This window comes from Lagopus muta, chromosome 2, assembly GCF_023343835.1.
Source record: "Lagopus muta isolate bLagMut1 chromosome 2, bLagMut1 primary, whole genome shotgun sequence".
In the NCBI taxonomy this organism is placed as follows: domain Eukaryota; kingdom Metazoa; phylum Chordata; class Aves; order Galliformes; family Phasianidae; genus Lagopus; species Lagopus muta.
The window spans coordinates 71,237,179-71,264,371 of NC_064434.1; the positions used below are offsets into that span (position 1 = coordinate 71,237,179).

At 35.6% G+C, this 27,193-nt stretch overlaps 1 protein-coding gene across 5 annotated transcripts in view; it reads right to left on the minus strand.

Moving 5' to 3' along the window:
- Positions 1-27,193, minus strand: part of SIPA1L2 (signal induced proliferation associated 1 like 2) — a 141,373-nt gene that overhangs the window by 70,468 nt on the left and 43,712 nt on the right. For all 5 annotated transcript variants that reach the window (XM_048935151.1, XM_048935150.1, XM_048935147.1 and 2 more), the window contains exons 3-5: positions 11,361-13,069; positions 5,521-5,654; positions 3,177-3,365 (exon numbers count right to left, since the gene is read on the minus strand). In XM_048935151.1, the coding sequence (XP_048791108.1) occupies positions 3,177-3,365; positions 5,521-5,654; positions 11,361-12,825 (1,788 nt within the window). In that variant the 5' untranslated portion in view covers positions 12,826-13,069. The remainder of the gene's footprint in view (positions 1-3,176; positions 3,366-5,520; positions 5,655-11,360; positions 13,070-27,193) is intronic.

The following is a 27,193-nucleotide window of genomic DNA, read 5'->3' on the forward strand; positions in this document are numbered from 1 at the left end:
GTAATACTCCAATTTAAAAAACAGGGAACATTAAATTAATTTCCTTGACTTTACGATAGTAGTGGCAACAACTAACAGTACAAGTGAATGGCAAGTCAGGGAACCACTTGGGTTAAATATACAGTATAGAAATTCGCAGTGATGCTCCTTCATTCTTTCCCAGATGAGTAATTTTTGAATTAGATACAGAATCATTAGTATAATTCCAAACAGAAGTGAAGTATCCTCCAAAATGTCCTGTCATTTCATGGTTAAAACACTCTCCTTCAGAAATAGTAAAGACAAAGATTTAAAACCATCGTGCCTATGAAGCACTTAATCCTGGGTATTCAATTCATGGACAAGAATTGCTAATTCTAAGTGATCCTATACAAGGTTGATTCTATCAATACCACTATTCCCTAACAAAACTGCAGCTGCAAACATGCTTGCAATAATCTGAGCCTCACACCCATGCACTAGGAGCACTCATGCCCACAAGATTAGTAGATTTAAGCAAAGTAACTCAGCTCAGAATCATTTGGCCTGTGTAGAGGCAGAAATCAAGGTACCTGTAGAAAGTCAATGCCTAAGAAAGAAATATGTAAATGAGCTTTGGGAGTATTTTAAACAGGCGATTCAACTGATGTGAAAATATCAGAATATCAGAAAATTTAAATTGATAAAGTTTGCCAGTATTGGAATGGCATTCCATGCTTATATAAGTATACGTAATTTCAGACATGGTTCTGATCTCGTGATTTCTAAACAAGAAATACTGTGTTTAGCGTAATTGAGAGCAATTTAATAACATGTAATCAGAAAATAATGTCTAAATTTATTGACATACTTGAGTGCTTTGTGTGATTTATTAATTGTGCATAGAACTCCTCAAAATGACAACTTCAAGTTAGAATCACTCATTACTGAACCTTGGTGCCTCGTCGTCTTAAACAGCATAGATTCTTTATCACATAACAACAACTTGATGACTTTTACCACGTGGAGATTTGAGAGTTTTTCTGGAAAGGAACCTCAAAAGCAGCTAAATATCACCACATTCAAAGCTCATATTTTCTTAGGGCTTTTTGTGATCTCAAGCTTTAGTTTGAGAGAGAAGTGAACAATCATAGAGTGATGACTGGTATCAAAAAGTATATATACCATAAACCATTAGTAGAAATGTGGAGTGGAATTAAAGAGAAAAGAAATCCTGTCAAGGTTGTAGATAAACTAATGAATTTTCCTGTAAATTTACAGTCAAACCTAACACTGATCAGCACATGGCAGAATAACTGGGAACTACTTACATTCTCAAATCATGTCAACCATTCACTTTGCATCAGCTTTCTACTGTCATTTTAAGGACAATGCTTTAGCCATGTTTTCTCCACAACCCACTTTATATTTCACTGGAACTACTGATTTCTTTCACTACCTGCCTCATAACACTAAAAGAACTTTCAGTCTGCTGAAGAACAATGCAAACATTTAATAGACTGTTATACAAAATACTTATTATTCTGAGACAGTACTAAATCTCTAGATAACGATTCATATTTTTAAATTCATGATATTTCAGGCACTTGTCACTTTCAGCTACAATGCGTAACTTTTTATATTTACTTAATTAATAAACTGAAAGCATAAAGTACATAAGGGGATTAAAAGCATAAATGGATCTCATGCCGGTTCTATGGACAGCTTTCTGCTTATATCTAAGTAATTATCCCATAAGAAGCAGTATATAAAATAATTAACACTACATTTTGCATGGTGACAGTCAATTTAAAAGCAAGACTGAATTTTCAGAACCAAGTACCAAGAATCAGTAGTGCTATTACCACTGTGCCTCAAAATTAAGAGTTGATGTTTAAAACTACACTACCCATTGAAGTTACTGATCTCCATAACTATTTTTCAGAAATACTTCTCGTGAGTTTGGGAAATATCTCACTGAAGTCAACTAAGCAAGTACTCCCTGCTCTCTAGACCATCCAGTGCCTTTAGGAAATGAATATTATTTATTAGATCTAAATCTAAATTCATTCTGGAACTCAAACAGGAAATCCTGAGAGCAACAGGAGATCAAGAACTCTCATATTCAGAACAGAGCACTACTGATTTCCTTTGTTGTTTTACCAGAAGCACTGACAAAAACAGTAAAAAAATATGGACCTTGGACAAAATTAATTTCAAATTAGATGTTTTCTTCAAAGAATACAGCAAAGAGAAATAATAAAACATGCACACAAAAACAGCTTAATAGTCTAAACCAAAAAGAAATACTCCTCACTCTACCTTCACTTTGTCACAGGAAAAGATTGGTAGACACCAATATGTTTGACGCAACCACGTTTGAAACTGAATTAGCATTAAATTATACCACTGCTTTAAACAATAGAATCCATCAGCTTCAACAGACAGATACTGACTTTTACACAGAACATGCAATCTTTACTTTAAATGTAATAAAACAAGTTTTTAACACTTCAATGAAATCCCTTTGTAAGTTCGTCCTTCCAAATTATTCATAAGCTATGAATTTACCTACAAGCTTCTAGAGAGGCTGATTCTCTTTATTGAACACAAATTTCATAAGCATAAATTTTCATGGGAAAATGGTGATTATTTCATTACTGGTGCAGTTAATTAATTACATAGTCTCAATTATAATTTCCATTGTTTGAACCAAGGAAGATTCTATTCAATCTACTGTAAAAGTTAATCAGAAAATTAGTGTTAAAAGAAATAAAAATTTAAGATATAGAGATATGTTATATTCTTTTGCATTCTTACCTGTAAGCAGTATTAAGGAAACATATTAGAAGTATTTTCATTTTCATACAGCATTTGTACACAGTATATACAGGGCAAAAAAAGATCATGGAAATAACTCAATACAGACATTAGAAGTTTAGTTATAATCCCACTCACTGGTCTAAAGAGGATTGCAATAGCCTAATCATTTTTCTCAAGCTATAACATATTTAAAATAATTTATTTAGAAAAGTTAACCTCATTTTGTCAGTAGAAATGCAGAGCTCATAAGTAAATATTGCCAAAATAAAAAATGTGACTGATCTGCATTACAGATCCAGGCTTATCAATATTATCTGCAAAATATTTTAAATCCCCACTGCCACAAATACATTCTAATTGAATTATCTTTTAAATAAAAGTCATACGTTACATACCCCTTGCTCATCCAATTTAAGTAGCTGTTCAGGTACTTTGGGTGAGTTGGATGCTTGCCTCAGGCACTGAATGCTCAGCTCTGGTATTACATATTCTAGTACTTCTTTGAGAGGCAGACCTCTTGCTGTGCCATGCCTTGCAGTAGATGGTATAGCATCTTCTAAAATTGCTCCTCTAAGTGTAGTAAGCTTCAATAAAGATACAAAGCATTTTAAATTATAATACTAGAAAGAATTTTAGATAACGTGTTCAGGTTTTACAAAAAGCATGAAACAAAGTATGAAGAAAAATATCAATGTATTCAATTTTCTTAAATGAGTAAAAAGATCGCTAGATAACTTTTAAAGACGACACAGGCTCTTATTATCTCAGTTATGTATTTATAATCAACATGACAGGACAAGTGACTGCTTCTTCATATGTGTAACAGGTGAGTTCACACCTCACATACTGTGTTCATTTTTAAGTCTTTGTAACAACAGGAATATTGAATTGCTCCAAAGCATGCAGAGAAGAGCAATGAAGCTGGTGGAGGGAATAGAAAACAAGAACTTATTTGAAGCAATACAGGAAATTGGGCTTGTTTAGTCTGGCGAAAAGGAACCTGAGGAGAGACTTCATTGTTTCTACAACTGCGTCAAAAGAAGCTGCAGCAAGGAGAGTGCCAGTTTCCTTTCTTACATGGCAAGTGACAGGACAAACAGACATGGTCTCAAGTCGCACCAGGACAGGTTTAGATTGGACATTAGGAAGAATTTTTTTAGGGAGAGGTTGGTTAAGTGTTAAAAGAGGCTTGCCCAGAGCAGTGGTGGAGTCCATATCTCTGGAGATATTTGAGATTTCAAAACATCGCAATAAGGGAAACAGTTTAGTGATGAGACTCAGGAAGTCAAGCTGATGGTTGGAATTGGTGATCTTGATCTTCTCCAACTGAAATGCTTCTATGTTTTGTTTAAAGAGATTTACTGATGAACTTATTAACTCAGTAAAATTCTGAAGATTTATTTTTTTCTAAAATAGAATTTTAAATCACTAGGAAAGCTAAAAATCATTAATTTTAATGTCATATTACTCTAGAAAACATGGTACTTGATTGTGAGGTTGGACAGACAAGGTAAGCCACGGCTAATGGCATCTTCATTTACCTTATCCATTTTTTAAGCCATGCTAACTTGTCTTTATTGGCAAAAAGAAACATTACTTAGAAGTGAGTAACCTAAATCACTACTCTCCATAAACAGAGGCACATCTTTTTTTGGCAATGAAGGAAAAAACTAGCCATAAAAAAATTTGTTTCTGCACGTTTGTAAGAAGTGCATGAGCCCAGAGATATCAAGAACTTGTTTTAATAGTAATAAAAGGCAAGCAGTCATGAGGATAATAACATTCTGCATTTTCATGCAAATCAGACATAGTTGCTGTCATAAATATACTATTTTTGCAAGAGACACTAATTGATTTGAAATAAAGATTAAGAGAAATGTCCTTCCATAATAATAATGAAAGCTATTCTTCCAGTTAAAGTAATTATCTTATTAACATATTAATAGAATAGAATAAAATAGTTCCACTTAGAAGTAACCTACAAAGACCGTTAAGTCCAACTGTCTAACCATTTCAAGGCTAACCAAAAGCTAAAGCAGATAGTTGAGGGTATTATCCTTGAACTCTTTTGAATCTGTCAGGCCTGGGGCATCAGCCACCTCACTGTGAAGGCCGTTTCAGTATTTCAATTCTTAATACCCTTGACGCGACCTTCTGCCAGTCACACACATCCTACCATTGGTTACCCCTGAGAAGGAGAAGAGAGCAGCACTTCTCCATTTCTCTTCCTTAGGAAGTTGTAAAGTTCTTTCCACAAATTATTTGAAGTGCATAAAGCACTTCTCACAGAAAAAAAAGCTTCTAAGAAAATAGTTTGAAATAGAATACTCAAAAGTACACTTAAGTTTTAGTACTCACTTTCATATTTTTCCCCCCTCTCTTTTCCCCTGCATTTCTTAATCATTTTTTCCAATCCTTAGAAGCATAACATTTATCAGTTTGGTCCAAATTTGCCCACAGGTTTGTTCTTATTACCTGATTCCCTGTTTACCTCTTGCAGATATATTAATTTCAGCCAACTTACCTCCTTTTGGATGCCTATCTAAAAATAAAAATTGTATGTAGCAGTGAAGAGAAGAACTTCGATCTAGGTAGCAACTATATTTACTAACAGTACAAGAAACATTACTTTCCCAATAACAGATTTACTTTCCAAGTTAGCAAACAACTAGCACCCTAAGTTCTAAGTCAGCTTTCCTCTGCAGAATTACTGAAATAATATTACCAAAATAATATTACCTCACTTGTTCTGAAAACTATACGATAGTTGAACTGAGATCCTTCTTTCTCCTTAGCATCTTCAACCTTCTCCCTCCGGATGCTGACTGCTACAGGTCCAAGATTTTCGTCTATTCCAAAGTAGTTCTGATGCTCTTTTGCACAAAATTGAATGAAGAAAGAAGAGAATAATGAAGTGTGAATCTCCCAGAAAACGTTCAAACTACATTAAAAAATTTTGCACCAAAAGAAGTAGTGTTTCTAATTGAGTGCAGTGATTTGTAAATACATTGGGTGTACTCTGTACTTACTGTACAGTAAGCATGTAAGTCACAAAATATGAACTTTGATTAGTAGAATGATACCTCATCACACAACCCATAATTAAGTTCAACTTCTGATACCGAAATAATTATTTTTTCACATGACATTGTAAGAAACTAATTTGAAAAAACTTCATCTAGATAAAGTTTCTAATAAAAGTTAGTAGTCTCCAAACAAATAAGGTACCATGTAGGTTCCTTCATCCCATTCAGTTTACTCTTATTCTTGCTTAACACTTTACATTCAGTAATTCAGTTTCAAGAAGTGAAAATTGAGACTAGTGACTCTTCAATCTTTGTATAAAGTTAAATTGGAACTCTTAGGCCCTAACCAGATTAAAGAAAAAATTATAATGGAAGCCAATAAAAAGATGCTTGGGAATAGCCTGAATAGATCTACTAAATGCAAACAGCGTATCACCAAACCAATTGCTTTCTACAATGAGATAACTAGTTCTGTGGATGAAGATGCAGCAGTGAATGCCAACAACATGTATTTTTGCAATGCTTTTGATAGCCTTCCATAGTATCTGTGTATGTAAACTGAAAAGACTTGCTTTGGACATAGAAGTTACGAAGTAGACAAAGTAACTGGACAACTGTCCTAAAATGATTCTGATAAGCAATATAAATTCCATTTAGTGGCCAGTTGCTAAAAGAGTTGTATCAAAAGTTGATAATAGACAGGAGCTGCTTCTGTTTAATACTCTTTTTTAAAGATTTGAAGGATGGGATGGAATTTCACAAGCAAGTCTAAATTCAAGGGAAAGAGTTCATGTATTGGAGGTTATAGCTGCACTTCTGAGGGACCTCAGCAGTCTAAGAACACGAAGACTGACACAGACCTGCATTTCAGACAGAGAAAGGTCATGAAATGGCATGGGCTTGGGACAAACTATTTCAGAAGCAGCTCTGGCCCAGGTGAGCACTAAGTTCCACAGCAGTCAGCAGAACAGCCTGGTAGGAATGCAGGCTAACCACACTCCAGGCTGTGCTAGTCGGAATATTCTAGCAGGTCAAAAGAAAAGATTATTCCTCTTTATCTGGCACTTTTGAGACCACACATGCAATGTTGTCACCCTCTGTCCAAAACTGGATACAAATCCAACAGACAATTAGCAAGAAAACTTTGAAGACAACAGGAAGTTGGAGCATGGAACAGACGAACTGAAGCTTGAAGATGAGTTTTCACAGCCTTAAGAAGAGCACAAGGAGAGCAATTGTCTCATCCCATCACCTGAAGGAGAGTAACAGTAAAGGGAGAACCAGACTCTTCTCCAAGGTAAGAAAGAAAGGACAAGATTCCTCAGTTACAAAATGCTGCTCCCCATAATGGAGAATCAAACCAAGGAGCAGGATGCCAGGAGAGTTTGTGAAATCTCTATTTCTGAAAATAGAATGAATCTAGAGAGACAAGGTTCTGAACAGGTTGCTCAGAATCTACTTTTAAAGGTGGCTTTTAATAGCGAATTGGACTGATGATCTTTGGAATTTTCCCCCAAACAGGTTTATGCTATAACTCTAGGTTTTAAATAGTAACGATGCAATAGATTAATTTGTTCTTTTAAGATTACCAACATTAAACTAGTTTGATGAACGAATAAGAAAGTTTTCAGAAATGAATAAGGAAGTTTTCACAAAATTTCTTTTACTGGGAAGTCATCCCAGAGATCCCACGCTTGGAATGGATACAAAAAGATAAAGTTATCTCTAATTATGTAAATGACAGACTTATTTGTCAAATCAATTTTAAATTATATTTCCAGTAATTTTCCCAAGATCTGTCTATAAAGTGGTGGTTACAGTCCATCTCCCACTGGAAAGAAAACGAGTAGCAGCACATTATAAACAGAAAAATTTTTTTGCAAGGAACACCTGGGATCAAAAAGGCACAGACAAACCTATTCTTTCATGCTCACCAGCTACACTACATTCTTCTCTCCATCTCCATCCTGGCCATTATATCTGCATGGATTAATTATGGCTCATACTTCATAGTGTTAAGTCAAAACTTTGAATTTCAATTAGTAAACTTAACGAATCAGTGGAACAAGATTGTACAGATTATAAAAATATTAATTTGTGTGTGCATGAGAGAATAAAATTCATAGGTCAAACATTCTGAACAACATAACTCCCCATAGCTGCTTAGTCAGGCTTTGACAAGGGGTGAACTTAGTTTGTATAGCTCTCTGTTTCAAGGTAGAGAAAACTGTATTCCACATTTACCGGGCGCCTTGGCAGCTATATTACTGAGCAGAAAAATGCAAGCTTGGCAGATATGTTGTACAAGACGTTAGTGGATAAGAGAAAAAAAATTAAGATGTTATGAATGTATATATTTCAATGTTTAGAGTCAGTATTTTTAATTGTAAGTTGTTGTTTTGTTTCTTAGTTTTTTAATCTCAAGCTACAAACTCATTAAGCTCACTAAATTTATTTACGTTGAATTAAAAGTATCATCTTTTTGAAATGAAAGAGGAAAATGCTATTTTCTAGCTGTTTGAAGAGAGACAGTAAATACTCTATCTGTCATTTTGAGGAACAGATGTCAACATTCCTTCTTACATGAAGGTCTTATAGAACTCTGAGTTAATACCAAAAGTTTGCTAAGCCTGCACGTTTCTTTTAAGACATTTTTTTCCACTTCAATATCAGTTCATAAATCCAACAATTGTAAAAACTGTTAGCAAGCATTCCACAAATAAAAAGCATAGTAATAACAGTCAAGTCTTGAGGTATTATGAGGATAATCACACAAAAGGAAAAGGACAACTCAATGACAATAACAGCATGCTTCAATTATCCTTTTTTAAAAAAATCAACACAATTTTTTCCCCCCTCTCATCTCAGTCCATCACACAAAATTGTAGTTCACTGAAGGACACAATAAATAAATCAAAACCATTAGATAAAATAAGATGTTCTAGCTTTTGATAACCTTAACTGGAAACTGAAGATATTTTTCATAAACATTAACATATTTTACATCAGTCTTGTTGGATTTGATTTTAACAATAGTTACAATGCTTATAAATATGCAATATAAAACTACAGCTCATTTCAGAAGATTGAATTCCAAATCTTTCATTTCTTCAAAGGGAATGGAATAATTAGTGCTACACATGCCCGGGTGTTTCTTCAATGCATCTTAAAACAGAAATAAAACTTGTATGCTGACAAGTGCCAATTATAAAACTGTGAATTAAATCACATATGCAGAAAGTTGTTTCTCTATCACAGATATGTTATTGAAGGCAAAGAAAATCAGTAGCATTACATATGTCTCTACATGCAAGTGACTATTTGCTACATTTTTCATTTCATCCTTCCATAATTATTTTGCTAAATTCAACTGTGTTATTAAATCTACAATTCACTGAACAATCAGCTAGGATAACTCAGTGTCACAGAATAGTATCAAGTCTCGGTACGCATATAAATGTCATTTTTTCTTACACAGGAGATCAGCACAACAGCAAGACATTTTGGCGCTGAAAAATACCTGTTTTATATCCTCTATGTGCTTTTTTTTTTTTTTAGGTAAAACTGCACTCAGCGGGAGGTAATCTGGAGATTCCACACATGCCTGATCCCCTCAAACAGCAGATACCAAAAACTGAGTTTTTGCTATGTGTGCCCTGACTTGCTTATTCTTTTACTCCTAAGAGTTATCAAATAAAGGTTTCTCTTCTACAGCTTCTGTTACTGTTCCATGGAAACTTAATACGAGAGAGGGCATGGCATATATATGATTTTAACGGTGAAACCGTAACAGTTTCTTCCTGAATACCAAATGCATCATGGTATTTACTTTTGAAGAACATTACCCACAGAGCACTTAGTAACAAGGACATTAACAATTCACATTCACTAGTATTACACCATATGGAGTACAATTCTCAGATACTATTTAAGTTTTCAATATTACACTAACATAAATACACTTTATTTTTAATCAAGAGATCATTCATCATCAGAACATTAGTTACTTAAAAATAACTTCACTTGCATCATCTTTCAAGAAAAAACATGAACTTTGTTTCAGGTATCTTAAAGTGTTTTCTCTTTGTATTTTCTTTCTCCTTCCAACACTGTTTTTATTGCAAAAACAAAAACAAAAATGTTCAGCTCTTTGGAACCTCTAACACCTCCAATGCAAAAGAATTTCACAAACAAGTCATCTTTTATTTGGCTTAGTCCTTGTCTTTTTTTCCTTCTTCCTACTATACCATAACATTTCTCCATTGACAATTATTTCTGTCTATGCCAATCCTCTCTTCTGCCTTTCAAATAATACACACTACCCTCACAAGTTTCCCTTCATTCTCTTCCACTCTGACTCCCTCAGCACTTTTCGGTCCATTTCAACCTGCCTAGCATAGAAGCCATTTTGAATGCTTGAATTTACTGCCCATCCTTGCTTAGCTATGTGCCTTTTTCTTTCTCATACATGACAGTTCTAGATTTTTCCCTCCTTTTCTTTTAAATGCACCGTTTTTACAATCTGTATGTCCTAGGCTTCCACCATGTTATTAAACCTTACTGGACTTTCTTTTGAGTCTCTCATGAAGGGTCACAGGAGTAAGGAGTACAGGAAGGAATACAGTATAGAGCTTATTTCCTGCTGTTCAAATACAGTTAGAAGACAAAGGAAAAATGATTTCAGGAAGTCTTAGGTTTGGGCGTCTCTTCTTTTTTTGTTTGTTTTGCTTTTTGTTCTTTGTTTTGTTCCTTTTTTTTTTCGTTCTTTTAATAGCAGCAAAAAGATTGAGTGGGAACTCATAACAGATAGGCCAGAGAGTATTTCGGGTTTCTGCCTCTCACAAAAACAGGGATTAGAACACACTGAGAGCAAGGCAGTGCTGAATACAGAGAGCCAAAGCAGATCAGAGTGGAAATCTCCTCTCTGAATAACAATTCAAGCCAAGTTAGTTACTCTACTGAGAAGAGCACCCTGCTACTTTGCAGTTTGATGATACTCAAAAGAGTAAAAGGAGAGGAGAAAAGCTACAACAATCTTCTTAAGGCTCAAAAATTGAATACTGTCAACAGCTCTGCGTTTAATTAGCATACATATGTATGCGCAGTAAACACCCTAGAGACACAAGAAGACAGTTTAATTTAGAAGGCAGTCATGAGCTTTGATAATGAAATGTTTCCTTCTGGAAACACCTTTTTAGGAAATAATGATTTCGATTATGAGTATTGGTATTTCCACAGCTTTTTCTGGGTATAAAACTGATCTTTTTTTTCCTGCCCTCGAAGAAAGTTTTGGAACAGAGAAGTTACTTCATCTACCAATTTAAGTGATCCAACACTTAGCGAATTTAGGCAAGTACTGCATATCTTTACACATAAGCCACTGGACTCTTTGCTTACCCATAGGGAAATATTAAGAGGCTTAACTTTAGTAGCACATTTCAAGATCCCCAGTAATACTTAGGTCTTCCCATAGAGAAGAATTTTACTTTTTTTCCTAAGCAAGTAAAATCTAATCCAACTGATTTGAGACATGCACGCATTAGAAGAAATTACCTTTTCCATAGAAGAATTTGCGGTAATAATACGCTCCAAGATCAATGTGTTCTATGATGTAACGCTTCACTTTCTCTCTGTGAATCGACTGGTTTTCTCTTGGTACCTCTAGCACTGAAACACCAGCATTTGTGCAATGGGAACTCAGAGACGACTCAAAAGAACAACTTTCACCTGAAGAAAAAGATGCTGAATTTGCCCTGGAAAGTGCAATCCGTCTGTCTCCTTCCCCACCAGTTTCATTCCTGAAGTAAGGACAACTTAATACTAAGTCATTACTTTTCCCATCACCCTCATCAGCATCTAAGTTCTCTTTTGAATTGAGATCTTCTTTGCTTCCCAAAGGCGATTCACAGTTTCCCGTTTGGCCTGCTGGCATCTGAGTTTGTGATGCAGCTGAAGCCCCAGTGGTTATATTTTTCCTTTTTCCCACATTTACTCTGGTAGCCATTGCTTCATTTATGTTAAACAAAATGCTCTGGACATCGTAATGTGCAAAACACTTCTGACAGTTCCAAGAGCGAACATTTCTGTCGAGTCTATCATCCAGATCAGAAGAAAACTTAAAAGTTTCATGTTCACTTTTAACTGTTCGTAATTTTCTAAACAGAGACGTTTCTACCGTTTCTGATTTTAGTCGCCTCTTGAAAGATTTCTCCCTTTCTCGACCAATAAGCAGGGCACTATCCATATAATCCAAGCCAGAAATCCTGACAAATTCTCCCCTGGAAATCTGTGCAGCAGCGTGTAGACTTGGAGAAACTGAAGGATCACAGTGGAAAAACTCAGGAAATCCAAAAGGAGCAAGGGCTTTATGTTCAAAATTTTCCACTCTGTATCCTCTTAGCATTGCAAAAAAATTTTCTCCAGACAATCCTTGCCTGTCAATTGAAGAAGTACTGCCATATTCTCTATGAAGTGCTGCTCCAGTATTTGGGTTGACAGCATTCTGGTCTAAAACATCTTCAGCATCAATATCACTTATTGTCACATCGCTGTTGCTTCTCTGCCTTATGGGATGAAGTCCCCTTTGAGGGGAATGAACAAAAAGATCCCCAATAGAGTATTTTCCCTCTGCAAATTCCAGTTCCAGCTCTTCTTGCTGCCCTTCATTTTGGTCATTTTGTCCATTTGGATGTACTGATCCAACGCTTTCATAACTAGCTGGTGGTCTGTTTTCCCAAGCAGCTTTACTCAGCTCTTTAGAGCAATCCTTTTTAGGGGGCCATTCAGATACCCTTGCTCGAACACCCATTTTAGGCACAGCTGGTGTACCGTTCGATTGACTACTCTCAGATTTGCTAGAAGCATTTGAAGGAACAGGAGGACCCATGCTACCATTCAAAGCCTTAAGTTTTCTAGCAAAATAATCATCAGATTGCATGCTTCTTGAAGACTCCCTGAACTTTGAAGAAGTTCTGCTGATTTTGTGCTTATCTTCTTGCAAAGACCTTTGATCACTCATGTCCAGTCAGTGGGAGGGGAACCACTAAAGTCACATAAATGTACTGTTAGTTTTATTATTACATTGTTTTTTCACGGGCCAGTAAACCCCAAAGTAAATACACAGTTACAGTCTTGCCACAAGTAGTAAGTAGAACTCTCAGTGTCCCATTTTTGTCCAACTTCTGCCAGGAGAGCAATCTTAAAACATTTCCTTCCGTTCAAATGCATTCAGTTCAGTATTAATCCAGTCAAATGTTTTTTATCTGTTTAGAAAAGAAATGAAAACAAAGCGTATTAAAATGTTTATAGTCAACAATGGTAAGCTTTCAGTGTTGTTTGTATACATACTATCTCCCATGAAACTGAAACTAATGAGAATGTTTCTTGTGGTTTTATATGCTCTGACACTTAAAACACAATAAATGCAAAAATTCCAGTTTCCTACATGATCCCCACAGGATGTGAGTAGTTTGGACTTGCACACCTGTTCATTGGCCAGCCAGTACATGTACACTGTCTAGCCAGCTGACCAGGTTCTGACAAACATATCAGCTATGTACAATTCTGTCCTTTTCTTTCCCCCCCCCCAATACTGACAGTAATAATAGATGCCTAATCTCTACTTAATCACTGTTTTTTACACAACATGAGAGTACAGTCATCTCCAAGACATCTTTTTAATGTTTGCTTGAGACTGATTAATATAGGAATTACTGAGGCAAGAGTAGTAAAAATGTAAGTAAAATATATGAAAACAGATAGGACAATAGACAAATCAAAATTTTCCATTTAAAAGAGCATTGTAAGAATTAGTAAATTTTCTATGATAACTCAGTGAATAAATGTATTTTCCCCCCTCTCCCAACAGATTTCCTTATGCTCCTTTACTTAGAGTGCAAAACAGCTTTGTTTGTTACATTAACATTCCACTAGCTGGAAATGTGGATCGTTAATGTAGTTACTATACTAGAGAATGCATCTGCTGCCTTCCATAAACCAGACAAGAGAGTAGCCCTATTGGTAAGTTTTAAATTACTTTTAAATTTGGAATTTCTAGGACAAATATATATATATCTTTAAAAACTTTAATGACCTCAAAGAAGATTATAACTCATGCTGTGAAGATTCGTTCACAAGCAGAGCACATACTTTAATGCATCACATAAAACTAGACTAACAAACATATATGCCTTTATGAGACTTAAAGAAAGTCAGGTCAAATTAGACCTAAATATGAATTCTCCACTTACTTCAGTTAAGATAAGAGATAATGAGAGGAGCTCAGAAAATGATTTCTGATTTCCCTATATTTAATGCAACAGAAACTCCCAAAGAGGGGAGAAAAAAAAAAAAAAAAAAAGAAAAAAAAAAAAAAGAAAAAAAAAAAAAAGAAAAAAAAACATGTGAGGCAGGGAGGAAAAGGATTAATTTGAAATAAAAGTTCAGAGTATTTTTTTTTCTGGTTGTCAGAAAAAAGAAAAAGAAACATCACAAAGATGCATTTCATACAGCAAACTTGAAGAGTCTGCTAAAATGAGTCAATAAACACAAGCTAGCATTATGAATATGATGGTTTCTATGCAACTCATTGTTACTGCTATCTATATCCAACAAGATAGCATGCTTTGATTGACATCTGGTCTATGGTGATTACGCTATCCTGTACTTGTTATTTTTAATGGTTTTCTCTCTCCATAATAAGAATTGAGCAACTCACAAGCATCTAGAGATGATGTTGATACTACCTGATATAAACTTATTTTATTTGGTAAATGTAATGAACTATCACTTCCACCAAGAATGCTGTCAGTAAGATCATGAGTACTCGCTTGTCCCATTTCCTTCAAAATCTTCAAGTCTTTCTCTTCTCATTTTATGATTTAAGAACGGAATCACTAACAGACAAGTCAGAAGATAAAAAGCTCCATGCTGCCTACCCTGCTGTTGTCCTCTTGCCAACTCTTCCCACTAAGGCTGCTGGATGTTATGCAAATAACCTCAGTTCCTTCCACACTGCTACAAAGACTTCCTTCTGAGCTCAATACAGCAGCCGGTTTGTTAGCCACAGTTACAGTTCTTTAAAATGGAATGTTTCCAAGTTTTCTGGGGACCTGGATATATGCCCACAGACGCTCCTGTGCCAGTAGCAGAGCAATGAATAAGAACTGTACTACTGCTCTATCTTGTCAAAAGGAGGTTGTTTGGTAACCCTGCCTCATGTCAGCCTTGATAGACGGAAATGAATTATTTAAGAAGTCTTTCTGTAACCATTTTGTTGATCAAGAATTTGGAAATCTGCCCCTATTATTATGTAATGTTATCATCCTAAAAAGGATACGTAATTTGGATGAAAGCATTAATCTCTACCATTCATCAAGATGACAATTCTACAAATCATGACTCTCAAGATCTACTAATCTTAAAAAATGGGAAGTGCAATTTGATAAAATAGGAGTATGGGAAGAAAGAAGATACAAAAAGCTGAAGACATATAATTTGTATTCACATAATTCTACGCAACATTTTATGTGTGCTCAGTTTCTGCTTAGTTTCCACTTTTCAAAGAAATACATGGAAATATAGTATTCTCTTTTTTTTTTTTTTTTTTTTTTTTTTTGCCACTATTGCAGAGTAGCAGCTACACAATGGCTACTTTATGGAAATTTAAAGCAAGTCTGAAAGAAAATTCTGTTCAATGAAAATGAACAAAGCAAAGGAGAAATGTACGTAGTTTTCCAGCTACTGATATTTTCAAAAATTCTGAACATAACCCACTGAACAAATCTGATCCAAACTATTATTTCCTAAAACTAATACAGGAAAAAAAACAGTACATTTTCAAAACAAGAAAATTCATATGAAAATATTTTTAGTATACATATTAAAGGCATTTATTTCTTAACCCTGCAGCCTAATTCCAAGTTGATTCTGAAATCAGAATTACCCAATTGTCATTAGCGAAATAAGGGCTATGCTTGGACTTCAAGCATGTGTCCGAGGCAGAAAATTCTGGTCACATAAAACTGTGATTTCATACCATATGACAGTTGACTACGATATCACAGGAGAACTATTACTTAAGATTGGAATATGAAAAAGGAAGATGAGCTCTTCAGGCATTTGTTTTCATGCAAATGTCTCTAGAAAGCCATGATATTTAAGAATAATTGTCTTTAAATAGAACATTTCTTTCAAAGTTTTCTATGAGGCACAGTGAATATTAAAGGATAACACTAACTATAATTGAGCTGCTTATTCAGATTGCAGCTGTGCAAAATGGTTTGGAAATAATAAAATGAACAAATTATGAGCACAGTTCATGAAAAAGTGATTCAAGTTATAATATACCAAATTTACAATTAAAGCTATAACTACTAGAGAATAAATGGTTACTTCTCATACGAATATTTCAGACACTTGATTAATATGCAGACATTGATAAGAGACAGAGGAAAGATGGGAAGTTCTTCGTTTGACTACAGGAAATACATCTGAGTCGCTATGTAGTGAATATTTGTTGCAGACTTCCTTAGTTGCTTTGTCTTTCCTTACAATTATCATAATTATTGCAAGAGAAATGTAAAAGAAGAAAGTTAAAAGAAACCTTTGTTGAAATGATAGAGTTACAGAAATATATTTTCCTACAGAATAATCAACCAACAATCATATCACAGCTTAAATTATTTAGGATAGTGTGGCAGGGTTGAGAGGGGAAAATAATAACTAGGAATGACAACAGCGTACATGGTTCTCAATACCAGTACAAGAGCACCACATTTCTAGTCAAGGCAGTACAGTTGCATGACTTTGGAACACATACAAGATTCACAGAACCATATAATGGCTTAGGTTGGAGGGGATCTTAAATATCATCCAGTCCCAATTAGCTGCCATGGGCAGGGCTGCCACCCACCAGCTCAGGCTGCCCAGAGCCCCATCCAACCTGGCCTTAAACACCTCTAGGAATAGGGCATCTAGAGCTTCTCCGGGCAGCCTGCACCAGTGCCTCTGCACCCTCTATGTAAAGAATTTCTTCCTAACATCTAATTTTAATACCCACTCTTTTAATTTAAAACTGTTCTTCCTCATCCTATCACTACCCGCCCATGTAAAAAGTCAATCTTCCCTCCATCTTATAAGCTCCCTTAAGGAAGGCAACAACAAAGTCTCATTGAAGCCTCCTCTTCTTCAAAGAGAGTAAGCTCCCTCAACCTTTCTACGTGAGAGTAATGCTTCAGCCCCCGATCATTTTCTGTACCCACTCCACATCTTTCTTGTGCTGGGGATCCCAGGCCTGGACAGTGTACTCCAGATAGGGCTTCACAGAGATAATCACATTCCTTCTCCCTGCTCTTTTTATGTAGCCCAGGATACAGCTGGTCTTCTGTGCAGCAATCACACACTGTTGGTTCATGTCAAGCTTTTCATCCACCAGGATGCCTAAGTTGTCCCCCTCAGTACCCTCAGTAAATTCTTCACGGTCTGTGCACATATCTGGGTTTGTCCCAGTCCAAGTGCAACACCTTGCACTTGGCCTCATTGAACCTCACTCAGCTCTCATGGCCCCACTTTTCAGGCCAGTCAAGGTCCCTCTAGATGGCATCCCTTCCCTCTATTGTATTAAATATACCAGTCACTTTGGTGTGATCTGCAAGCTCGCTGAGGGTATGCTCAATCCCACTATCCAAGCCACTGATAAAGATGATGAAGAGCATTGGTCCCAAGAAAGATTCTTGGGGGACACCCACTCATGACCAATCTCTATCTGGACAAAGATCCACTGGTGTAAATCATAATAACAAAGTACACCTATCACCATATCTTCTATTACTTTCATTGAATATTCATTTCTTAAATATTAAAAGATCAATTGATAGTTTCACTGAAAAACATCATTCAAGATTTTCAATCAAGCAACCTAGGTGATCTCTCAGTGAACATCAATGTTCAAAGGGCAACGAGGCTTGTGAAGGCCAAATATGCCCCATGAAGAGAGACTGAAGGAACTGGGGCTGCTCAGCGTGGGGAAAAGGAGGATGAGGGGAGACCTTATTGCTCTCTTCCAGTATCTGTAAGGTGCTTACAGTGAGAGTAGGACTGGTCTCATCTCACTAATGACATTTGACAGGACAAGGGGAAATGGCCTTAAGTTGTTCCAGGGCAAGTTTAGGTTGCATATCAGAAAACACTTCTTTACAGAAAGGGTTGTTAAGCGCTGGAATAGGCTCCCCAGAGAGGTAGTTGTTTAAAAACCATTTGGACGTGGTGCTCAGGGACATGATTTTGCAGAGGGTTGTTGGAGTTAGGGTAGTATGGTCAGGTCATGAGGTCATGGTTGGACTCTATCTTTAAGGTCTTTTCTAACCTGACTAATTCTGTGATTTTATGTTTTTATCTACAGCCATTAATGACTAAAATATTAATGTCACTGATCTTAAAGTGTCTTAGAAATCAATGGCATCCTGGCTTGCATCAGAAACATGGTTTGCATCAGTGTTGCAAGCAGGAGCAGAGAGGTGATTGTTCCCCTATATTCAGCACTCGTGAGGCCGCACCTCGAGTACTGTGTCCAGTTTTGGGCCCCTCACTGCAAGAAAGATATTGAGGCCCTGGAACATGTTCAAAGAAGGGCAACGAAGCTGGTGAGGGGTCTGGAGCACAGGCCATATGAGGAGAGGCTGAAGGAGCTGGGAATGTTCAGCCTGGAGAAGAGGAGGCTCAGGGGAGACCTTATTGCTCTCTGTAACTTCCTGAAGGGAGGTTGTAGTGAGCTGGGGGTCGGCCTCTTCTCTCGTGTCATTAGTGATAGGACCAGGGGGAATGGTTTCAAGCTACGCCAGGGGAGATTCAGGCTGGACATGAGGAAGTATTACTTTTCAGAAAGGGTGGTCAGGCACTGGAATGGACTGCCCAGGGAGGTGGTGGAGTCACCGAGCCCGGGGGTGTTCAAGGAAAGGCTGGATGTTGTGTTGAGGGACATGGTTTAGTAGGAGCTATTGGGAATAGGTGAATGGTTGGACTGGGTGATCTTTTAGGTCTTTTCCAACCTTAGTGATTCTATGATTCTATGATTTTCCATCTGATGTTTTATCATTACATTTTCTTAAAACACCAACATCAATATTCTGTTGTTCCACTAGCACAAGTTTTGAAACAAAGACGCATAAAGGTTAATTCAATTTCCAAAACAAACCGGAAAGCCTGCTATTCTTACAGTTCTATTAAAGACTGTTCAGTTATGCAACTTATGCAGAGTTTAACTATAAAATTCAAATTGGAATTACACATAGCTCACGTAGAACCATGCACAGTAGCAGAGTGAAATCACAATTGCAAAATGATCACTAACAAACACACTAAGAGTCTTTGAACTCTTCACATTCAGTTGCATTATTTTTAAATGAAATTGTGTAACCTCACAAAAATACAGTAAGGCCTACAACATAATGCTATTAATGAAGTAAAGAGGAAATGTCTTAATATTAAATTCTTTTAATTTTTCTAGGGAAGAGTTGAAAGTACATCTACCAGCACTGACCACTTTTTATCCCATGAGAAAGAATAAAGAAGAAAAGAACAGAAACACTAAACTCTTCACAGAATATTGTTAACCAAAACATTATTATTTTTTTTTTGGCAGTGTGAATCTTTAATTGCAAATAGAATCTACATACCTGTCAGTCAAGTTTTTCTATCAGTGCAAATTTTAAATAAACAGAAATCACCAAAGAGTCTTTGTTCCCTTTCTTCTCTCCATTCATGAATCTACATGTCAAAGTACAGGGAAAAAAAAAACAAAAAACCTCTGCTTACTGAACATTAAATAATCTATTTTCTACAGGGAGACTAAAATGACACCTGGAACACATTTTACATTTATGTATATTATCTCCTTAGGACAGAAGTATGGCAGACTAGATGACTGTAAGATTTTTCCATACCTTGAAGTATTTAGGCATACTTATCTCTCTGCCTGCAACATTTCATAGTGATTAGAATTTCCTCATAAATATCTTTATCCTTAAAAACAAACAAACAAAACAGTAATACAAAATATTTACTTCAGGTTTTTATTTTGGGGATTTTTGTTTTGTTTTGTTTTTTGAGAATGAAGATTCTTTAATACATAATGATACAGATACAAACCAGAAATATCAGACAGCAGATAATTTAGGTAAATTTTCTATAATACTTCACATAGCCAGTGTAGTTAAAGAGCTTCCAAAATAGAAGTAAAAAGCTGCTTTTATGGCATGTATTTTGCCTCAATCACTAGAAATGACTTCATAAGAGAGGTCAGGCTAGAGCACGAATGATTCATCTTTTAGAAGAACTTTCAGTTACAAAACTAAAATATTTACTGCAGCAAGCTTCACTCAAAACCAGACAGAAGTCATTTTCAATGGTCTCCTAAAGCAAGCTGCACAACATCAGAATCCTTCATTCCTTTGTAAAAACAATGATGTCTACAGGCTTAGAAATGGTCACATGTTCATGTTTTCCTGAATTGCCCTTTGCTGTTTGAAGGCACGTATTCTCATTTAAACTGGATAATCCCCCAAAGGCAGGGAATGTTTCTTGGTCCTGATCCAACAGGACCCTCATATGCCAGCCCTATTGTACAGGATGCTAAACACTATGATAATTCTGTTGGTAAAAAACAAATGTACTAAATCATTTTCAGAGGCAAAGCTTAGAAAGAAAGACAGGACTTATACACCACATTTTGATCATTCAGACACAAGGGAAAGGACTACTACCTTGCAGTGAGCAATCGTTTGCATAATGCAAACAGAAAGCCACTAGTTGCTGAATAACCTGCTGCATGACAATTTTACGTGTTGGGATAATGATCCAAGGAAAATTCTGCATCTGTAAACTGACTAGCTGGTGATTACAGAGGAAAATATTCATATTATAATCAAGAAATGTATTACATGTTATACATTTCAAAGCGAACTTGTTACTTTCAGGTTGCTCACAAACACTACCAAATACAGGAGTTAAAAGTCCACAATTGTTGTAAAACACTGGCAGAAAAAAAAAAAGCAAATCACTATTTAAGAAATAATAGACATGTATTCCATTATTCTGAAACAATTAAAGAAAAATACATTCTACCTATTTCCAGAGTTAATCATAATGTCCTAAAGTATCAATTTTTCTTATTGTTCTAGCTCAGTGCAATAAGTAGTATTGGAATTCCATTAGAAAAAACACTGAGCAGCAGCAGGCACAGGGAAAAATTAGAAAAAAGAAAAAGACTATTAAGAAATGGCCCGTCCAGTTTTATTCCAAAAGTAACAGTAAGAGAGCTTTCGCACTCAACATATAACAAATTTCTGCAGACAAAATGATATGATAGAAAAATTACAAGTAGTTAGATAATATCACTAACTATAACTAGTGAAGCTAATAGTCTGAATTTTAAATCTTCAGGAATACAGCATGAGTTCAAACAAAAAATACCTAAATGTTTTAAGACTTCTCATTGAACATGTTAGCACTGTTATACACTTTCTGTAGAAAATACATGTTCTAGGTTTCCCAGACCATTTATGGGATGTTTGTAAAACTATTTTCACATACTGCTTATAATTGCTTTCTATTATTCTGAATCAAATAATGAATACTGGATCTGGAGACCCTTGGTGTGTCTGAAGAAAGGGCTTTTAATGAGAAGTTTATAAGAAAGAAATGTTAACATTTTGACTGGAATTTCACATTTGGGAGCAGAAATTTGGTAGTAGGTTCAGAGGCTGTATTTCATTTGAATAAAGAGTCAAGCACTGAGAAAAAAGTAAATTGTTCAGTAAGGAGAATAGATTGCAAGCTTTGAGTTTCACAAGTCAATGTGCCCCAACAGTTTATAAAAGGCATTTCCATTTTTCATAAGTGTACTACAGTGAAACCCAAAATCAGGATGGATTGTCCACTCAGTAAAAAGACAAACCAACAAAAAAACAAAATTATTAAATAGTAACAGAATTGTAGGGGTTGGAAGGGACCTCCAGAGATCCCTGAAGTTGCCTACTCCTTAAAATAGGTTTCTAATTCTGACAGAGTACTCAGAAGAACTCTGGAAATGTATGAATCCACTGTTAGTCAGAAAACAATGCAATACCTTGAGTAAGAGGAAAAAAAATCCTAATCAATTCCAAAAAAACGTTTTCTATTTTGCCAAATTATCATCAGTGAGAGCATGAGCGCCCAAAGGAAACAGATCTTATAGACTGGATTCAAAGGTACAAAGTCTCCAGGTGGTAACTGAGGAAATTTGACCTCTTGTTCTGTTGATGTTCATGAGAATTGAACACGTCATCTTACAGGTCCCCATATATTTTCTCCCGTGGCTCAAAATGTTCACCTTTTTAAGATTAGTTCAATGCCTACAGGTAGCACTGAGAAGCTGCCCATCAATTGTTAAACTGCCACACAGACAACCCTTCCACCCATCTGCCCACCACCCACACAAAGCTATGGGAAGTGCAGAATATCTGCATGTGACATTAACATTCAATTTCTATGAAATGACATTATTACTTCTGTTATTTTATGCACTGTGAGCAAATACTCTGTGACAGTACTTGAAAGAGATGCAAAAATTAAAATAAAACCTTAAAAACTTCGCTAAACATAAGCTTTGTTTAAATTTGTCTTCATAACATCTGTCTAGTGTATGAAGAATAAAAACACATTCTGGTTCTTTATGAGTTGTCATGCAACAAAGCTACCTGATGATACACAAAGTTCTTCGTTAGGACTCCAATTCCTAGATGTATTAACAGCTCACACAAATACAATTATTCCAGCTTCTTTTGGAAAAAAAAAAACAACAATACTATTTTGGTGGTGATCTAGAGAAGTCCCATAGGAAAACCTTACAACTCATTACCACAGAGAATAATCCTCTGTTCCTATCCTATCATACTGCAAATGCACTACACAGCCACTCTGCATGTATGCATCATCCAATAATTCCTCAAACATTCTGCAGTGTCTCGACGAAACACACAAAAGCAACGTTAACTCCCTTTTCTTCTGCTAGACCAATTGCATTTGCCCAACATTTCCAAGTACAGGTAAGTGAGCCTATATCTCCTGTCACCAAATAGTGCTGCCTAAAGAAACAAATGCGTCTCTGAGCATAGCCAAGTACAAGGAGTTGTTCTATAGCTTCATATTGTTACTACCCAGGTATCATCAAATGAATATTCACAATAATGAACACACACAGTTTCTTGAAATTTTTTTAGACTGTGACTCCTGTTAGAAGGACTGTAAGCTCACCATCAGCGTTCCCTCAGGCTGGATGAAAAGCTATCTGTAATTACTAGAGGCAACTGCAGACATTCGCCCTCTGTACTTTTCAGGAGCTGAGTTGGCTCCACAAATTCGAAGTCATTTCAGCATTACTTCAATTCAATTCATGCACCACAAACAGTGACCTGCTGTTGTTAACAGCACTTTTTCTGATATTTTGAAACCTCTGGAGAGGTAGGCAATCACAAAGTGGATAAATATAGTTTTACAAATTCAAGCTAGCACATTTTTAGGGAAGAAAAAAAAAAAAAAAGGACCTTAGGCCTACTTCTTTAAAGCAAAGGAAAAATCTGAGTAATCTTGCCCAACACAAAAGAACAAAATATTGAAAAAACAAACAAACAAGTACACCTTCATTAATTGATAATAATTAAAAAGTTGACTATTGTCCATGATGACAGATGGACTACTGAAAAATCTAAACATATAGTGTGGAACAGATCTAAAATTTTCACTAGAGAGTACAAAATGCACATAAAAGGGCATATTTTCATGAAAAATAGAAATTCTAGCTTCTGCACTATTCCTTATGTTTTCAAGACAGTAAAACAGGAAAAAGTTTTATGTCATGTCATTGGCAATAGAATGGCTTTGATATCATAGCTCAGAATTACTTTCAGCAGTGAAGAATGAAGCAGTTGATTAAAGTTTTTAAATAGAAATAGAAACATTAACCTTTATCTTGATTACTTTTTTTTTTTTTTAAATGGAAACTTGGCTCTTTATTGACTGGTACAGACTGTGAGGTGGCATAAACTGAAATACTACTGGCCAATTTTATGCACCTTTCCAATTGACCCGGGCTCCGTAATTTCAGATATCAACAAGTACCTTCTCATGTACTCTGAAGTAATATTGCACATCACCATATATCAAGAGCTTTTAAATAAGTTCTTACTGAGAACATACGCTTTCATTTCTTCTGTCCTTTCAATCTAATCAAAGATCAAGCTAAATATGGAAAGAAAGGATGTTGAAATCTATGGTGATTGGAATACACTTAATTCATACAGTCTTAGAAAGTAAAAACAATTTTGATTCTAATCCTACAATGTAAATGTGGAAAGCAGATTGCATAATATTAACAAAATATTTTAGATTACTCTTAGTTACCAAACAACTTGGCAACTTTAACAGTCACAGATCTCTTTCAATGAAGGAAACCTTTTCACATAAACTAAAATGCAAACAGAAGAACAGTAACAGAAATGAGAGAATTCCTAGCAGAATATTGCCCTTCATTTCCCAGCAGTCCACTCAAATTCAGTACAACTTAAGAACAATAAAAAGTCAATGCCATTTGTACAGTGATCATTTGATATCTTATCTGGTATGAGACTTAAGATTACAACTGAAAGCAATTTTAGTAAAATGAAAGTTTTAAGTAAACAATGTCTTACATCCCACCCCATCCTACCCATCTTCTTGCTCCTTTAAAAAACAAAAGTAATTTAGCTATCTTTTATCTTTCTCTGGCATTGCTCTACAGTTTTGTCTTCAGTTTGTTAGGGAAAAGTATGTGACAGAGAATTACCATGAATTGTCCTGCTGCAAAAATTTGCTATATATTTTCATTTTAAATAGGAACAAAAGTGTTTTCAAAACTACAGTTTGGAAGCATATTTCAGAAATTCTGAGCCAAATGAGCAAGGATCTCACCTTCCTAGCTCTTCTAAACAGAAGACTTCTACAGTAGACATATTTTTCTGACAGAGTCACTGTGACCAAAATTAAGGAATGAAGAGTCAATTTTATAATCCTTCCTTCTTGAGAGACTTTAAAGGGAACGTTTATAAGCCTGTCTTGATTCTTAGTGTGAGGACAATGGAGTAAACTAGCCTGTAAAAGGTACAGTCTTAAAAATATGTTCTTAACAATACAGAAATCTTACTACTTTGCCCTCTACCCTCTCAACTCCCAAACTTCTCTTTCTCTGGATCCTGTAAAAAATCTCTTATGAGACGAAATGATGATAGTTTCAGGCTATTCATAACTCTGCTATCATGTCCCTAAATTCGTTGGATAAAGATGACTTTAGGATACTTTTTGAAGACACTTTAAGATGACTTACCAAAATATTTCAGTAATTAGCAAATTGTGTAGCTTAGTGACATTATGAACAAGTCATATGATGAGGGGGAAAATAAACACCCATACTCAACAGTTTCAGTAACTTACCTTTACATATCTATCTGAATAGATTAACTGAATACTGAATACTACTGGAAGATACGAACAATACAAATGTGATTCACTATCAGGCATAGGGAATATGAATTAAATTCCATGCTTATCTGGAATGGTTCACATTTATAGGTTTTTTTTTTTTGCTTTTAAAATTCGGATTACATAATTCCTCATCCAACAATTCAGACACTGAATTTTACATTTGTTTTATCAAGTTCTGCTCATTATGTAAATGAAAGTGTTAAAATAGGAGGGTATAATTAACTGATCCAAACCGTTTGTGCACAAATGTAGCTATGAACTTAAAGCACTGCAAAAAAAATCTGCTTTTGAATTTTATTATTGGCCTCAATTTAGCACAAAGTTTCTGTTCAGCCAACAGACTTTCATTCATAGAGAATGCACATTTCTGGAAATGCATTTTTACTTGGTATCAGTGCATATTTCCCTCTTCCACAACACATCTACATTGAAGAAATGACAGAATTATTGCAAAAAATCAAGAGTTTTGAAAGGAATAATCACTTTTGCTAAGCTTCTGACTCTTAGAAAGCTCATATAAGATTATTACACAAACTACATTTCTGAAACATCCTGATGAGATTGAATTTCTTTTCCTTCTCAATTCAGTAAAATGAACAATAGATCCCTCCACTCTTCCCAAATTTAGAACATTATCACATTCTATTTTCTTTGTAACCTAGAGAAATGTCCATCCCTAACGTGAATTGCCTCGCATTTGTCAACGAATTATAAATTGCTTATAAAAGGCTTTGGATATTAGCATCACCATTATGTATAGCGCTGATAAAAGTATCTTGACCTAGGGTAGATTATGAAGTGAGTGATTTTAACAGATTTTCTACAGACTATGCTCAGCTGATTTTTCCTCATTTTTAAACAAATAAATGCTCATACGTATTTTAAAAAAATTATGAAACAATTAAATAAGCACAAACACATCCATGCAATAAGGTAACAAAAATTTCTACAGGCTTGAAGATCAGTTTGATAGAACCAATAAGATTAGCCATAGCAAAAAGTAGTAGACCAATTTATTAGACTTTGCAGAAAATTAAGATCTATCATCACATTTCTCAGGTGAAACAGTGACCTTTCCCCGTTTCCCTAGTACAAACCCCTGACCTCTCCCCCATCCTACTTCAGGTGAAGGTGAACCTTTTCAAATGGACTTGAATAAACTAGTCTACAACCAACTGCACATAAGAGATGAGACAGTTTTATGCAGAAAAGTTAAAGTAGAATTTTAGAAGAGAATAGTTCTTTTCCTTGTGTAATGTATAGGAATGTAATTTCCTTTCAGATCCCTACTAGCAGTTAAAATTATGGCTGTCACAGGGCCATGCATTTTGCCAGACATACCTGTCAAATCACCTGGAAATAAAGTAAAGAATCCAATTAATTCCTTTACAGCTACTTAAGAAACTACAGTAAGTAATTTTAAAAACACATCAGTAATTTAATGTCTTAAGGCACAGTGAGAACTGATTTTGTAAGAAGAGCAATTAAAAGATACAAAAAAAGCCATAAAACCCAAACTGCAAGCCACTCTTATGCAGCAGTTCTTTTAATATTAAGGATCATATAATCATAGAATCATACAGGTTGGAAGGGACTTCAGGAGATTGCTTAGTCCATCCCCCATGCTAAAGCACGTTCCCTATAATAGGTTGAGCAGGAAAGTGTCCAGGCAGGATTTAAGTATCTCCAGAGAAGACTTCACAGCCCTCCTGGGCAGCCTGCTTCAGTGCTCTAGCACCCTTACAGTAAAGAAGTTCTCCTGTATGTTTGTGTAGAACTTCCTCTCTTCCACTTATCACCAGCTGCCCCTTGTCCTGTCACTGGGTACCACAAAA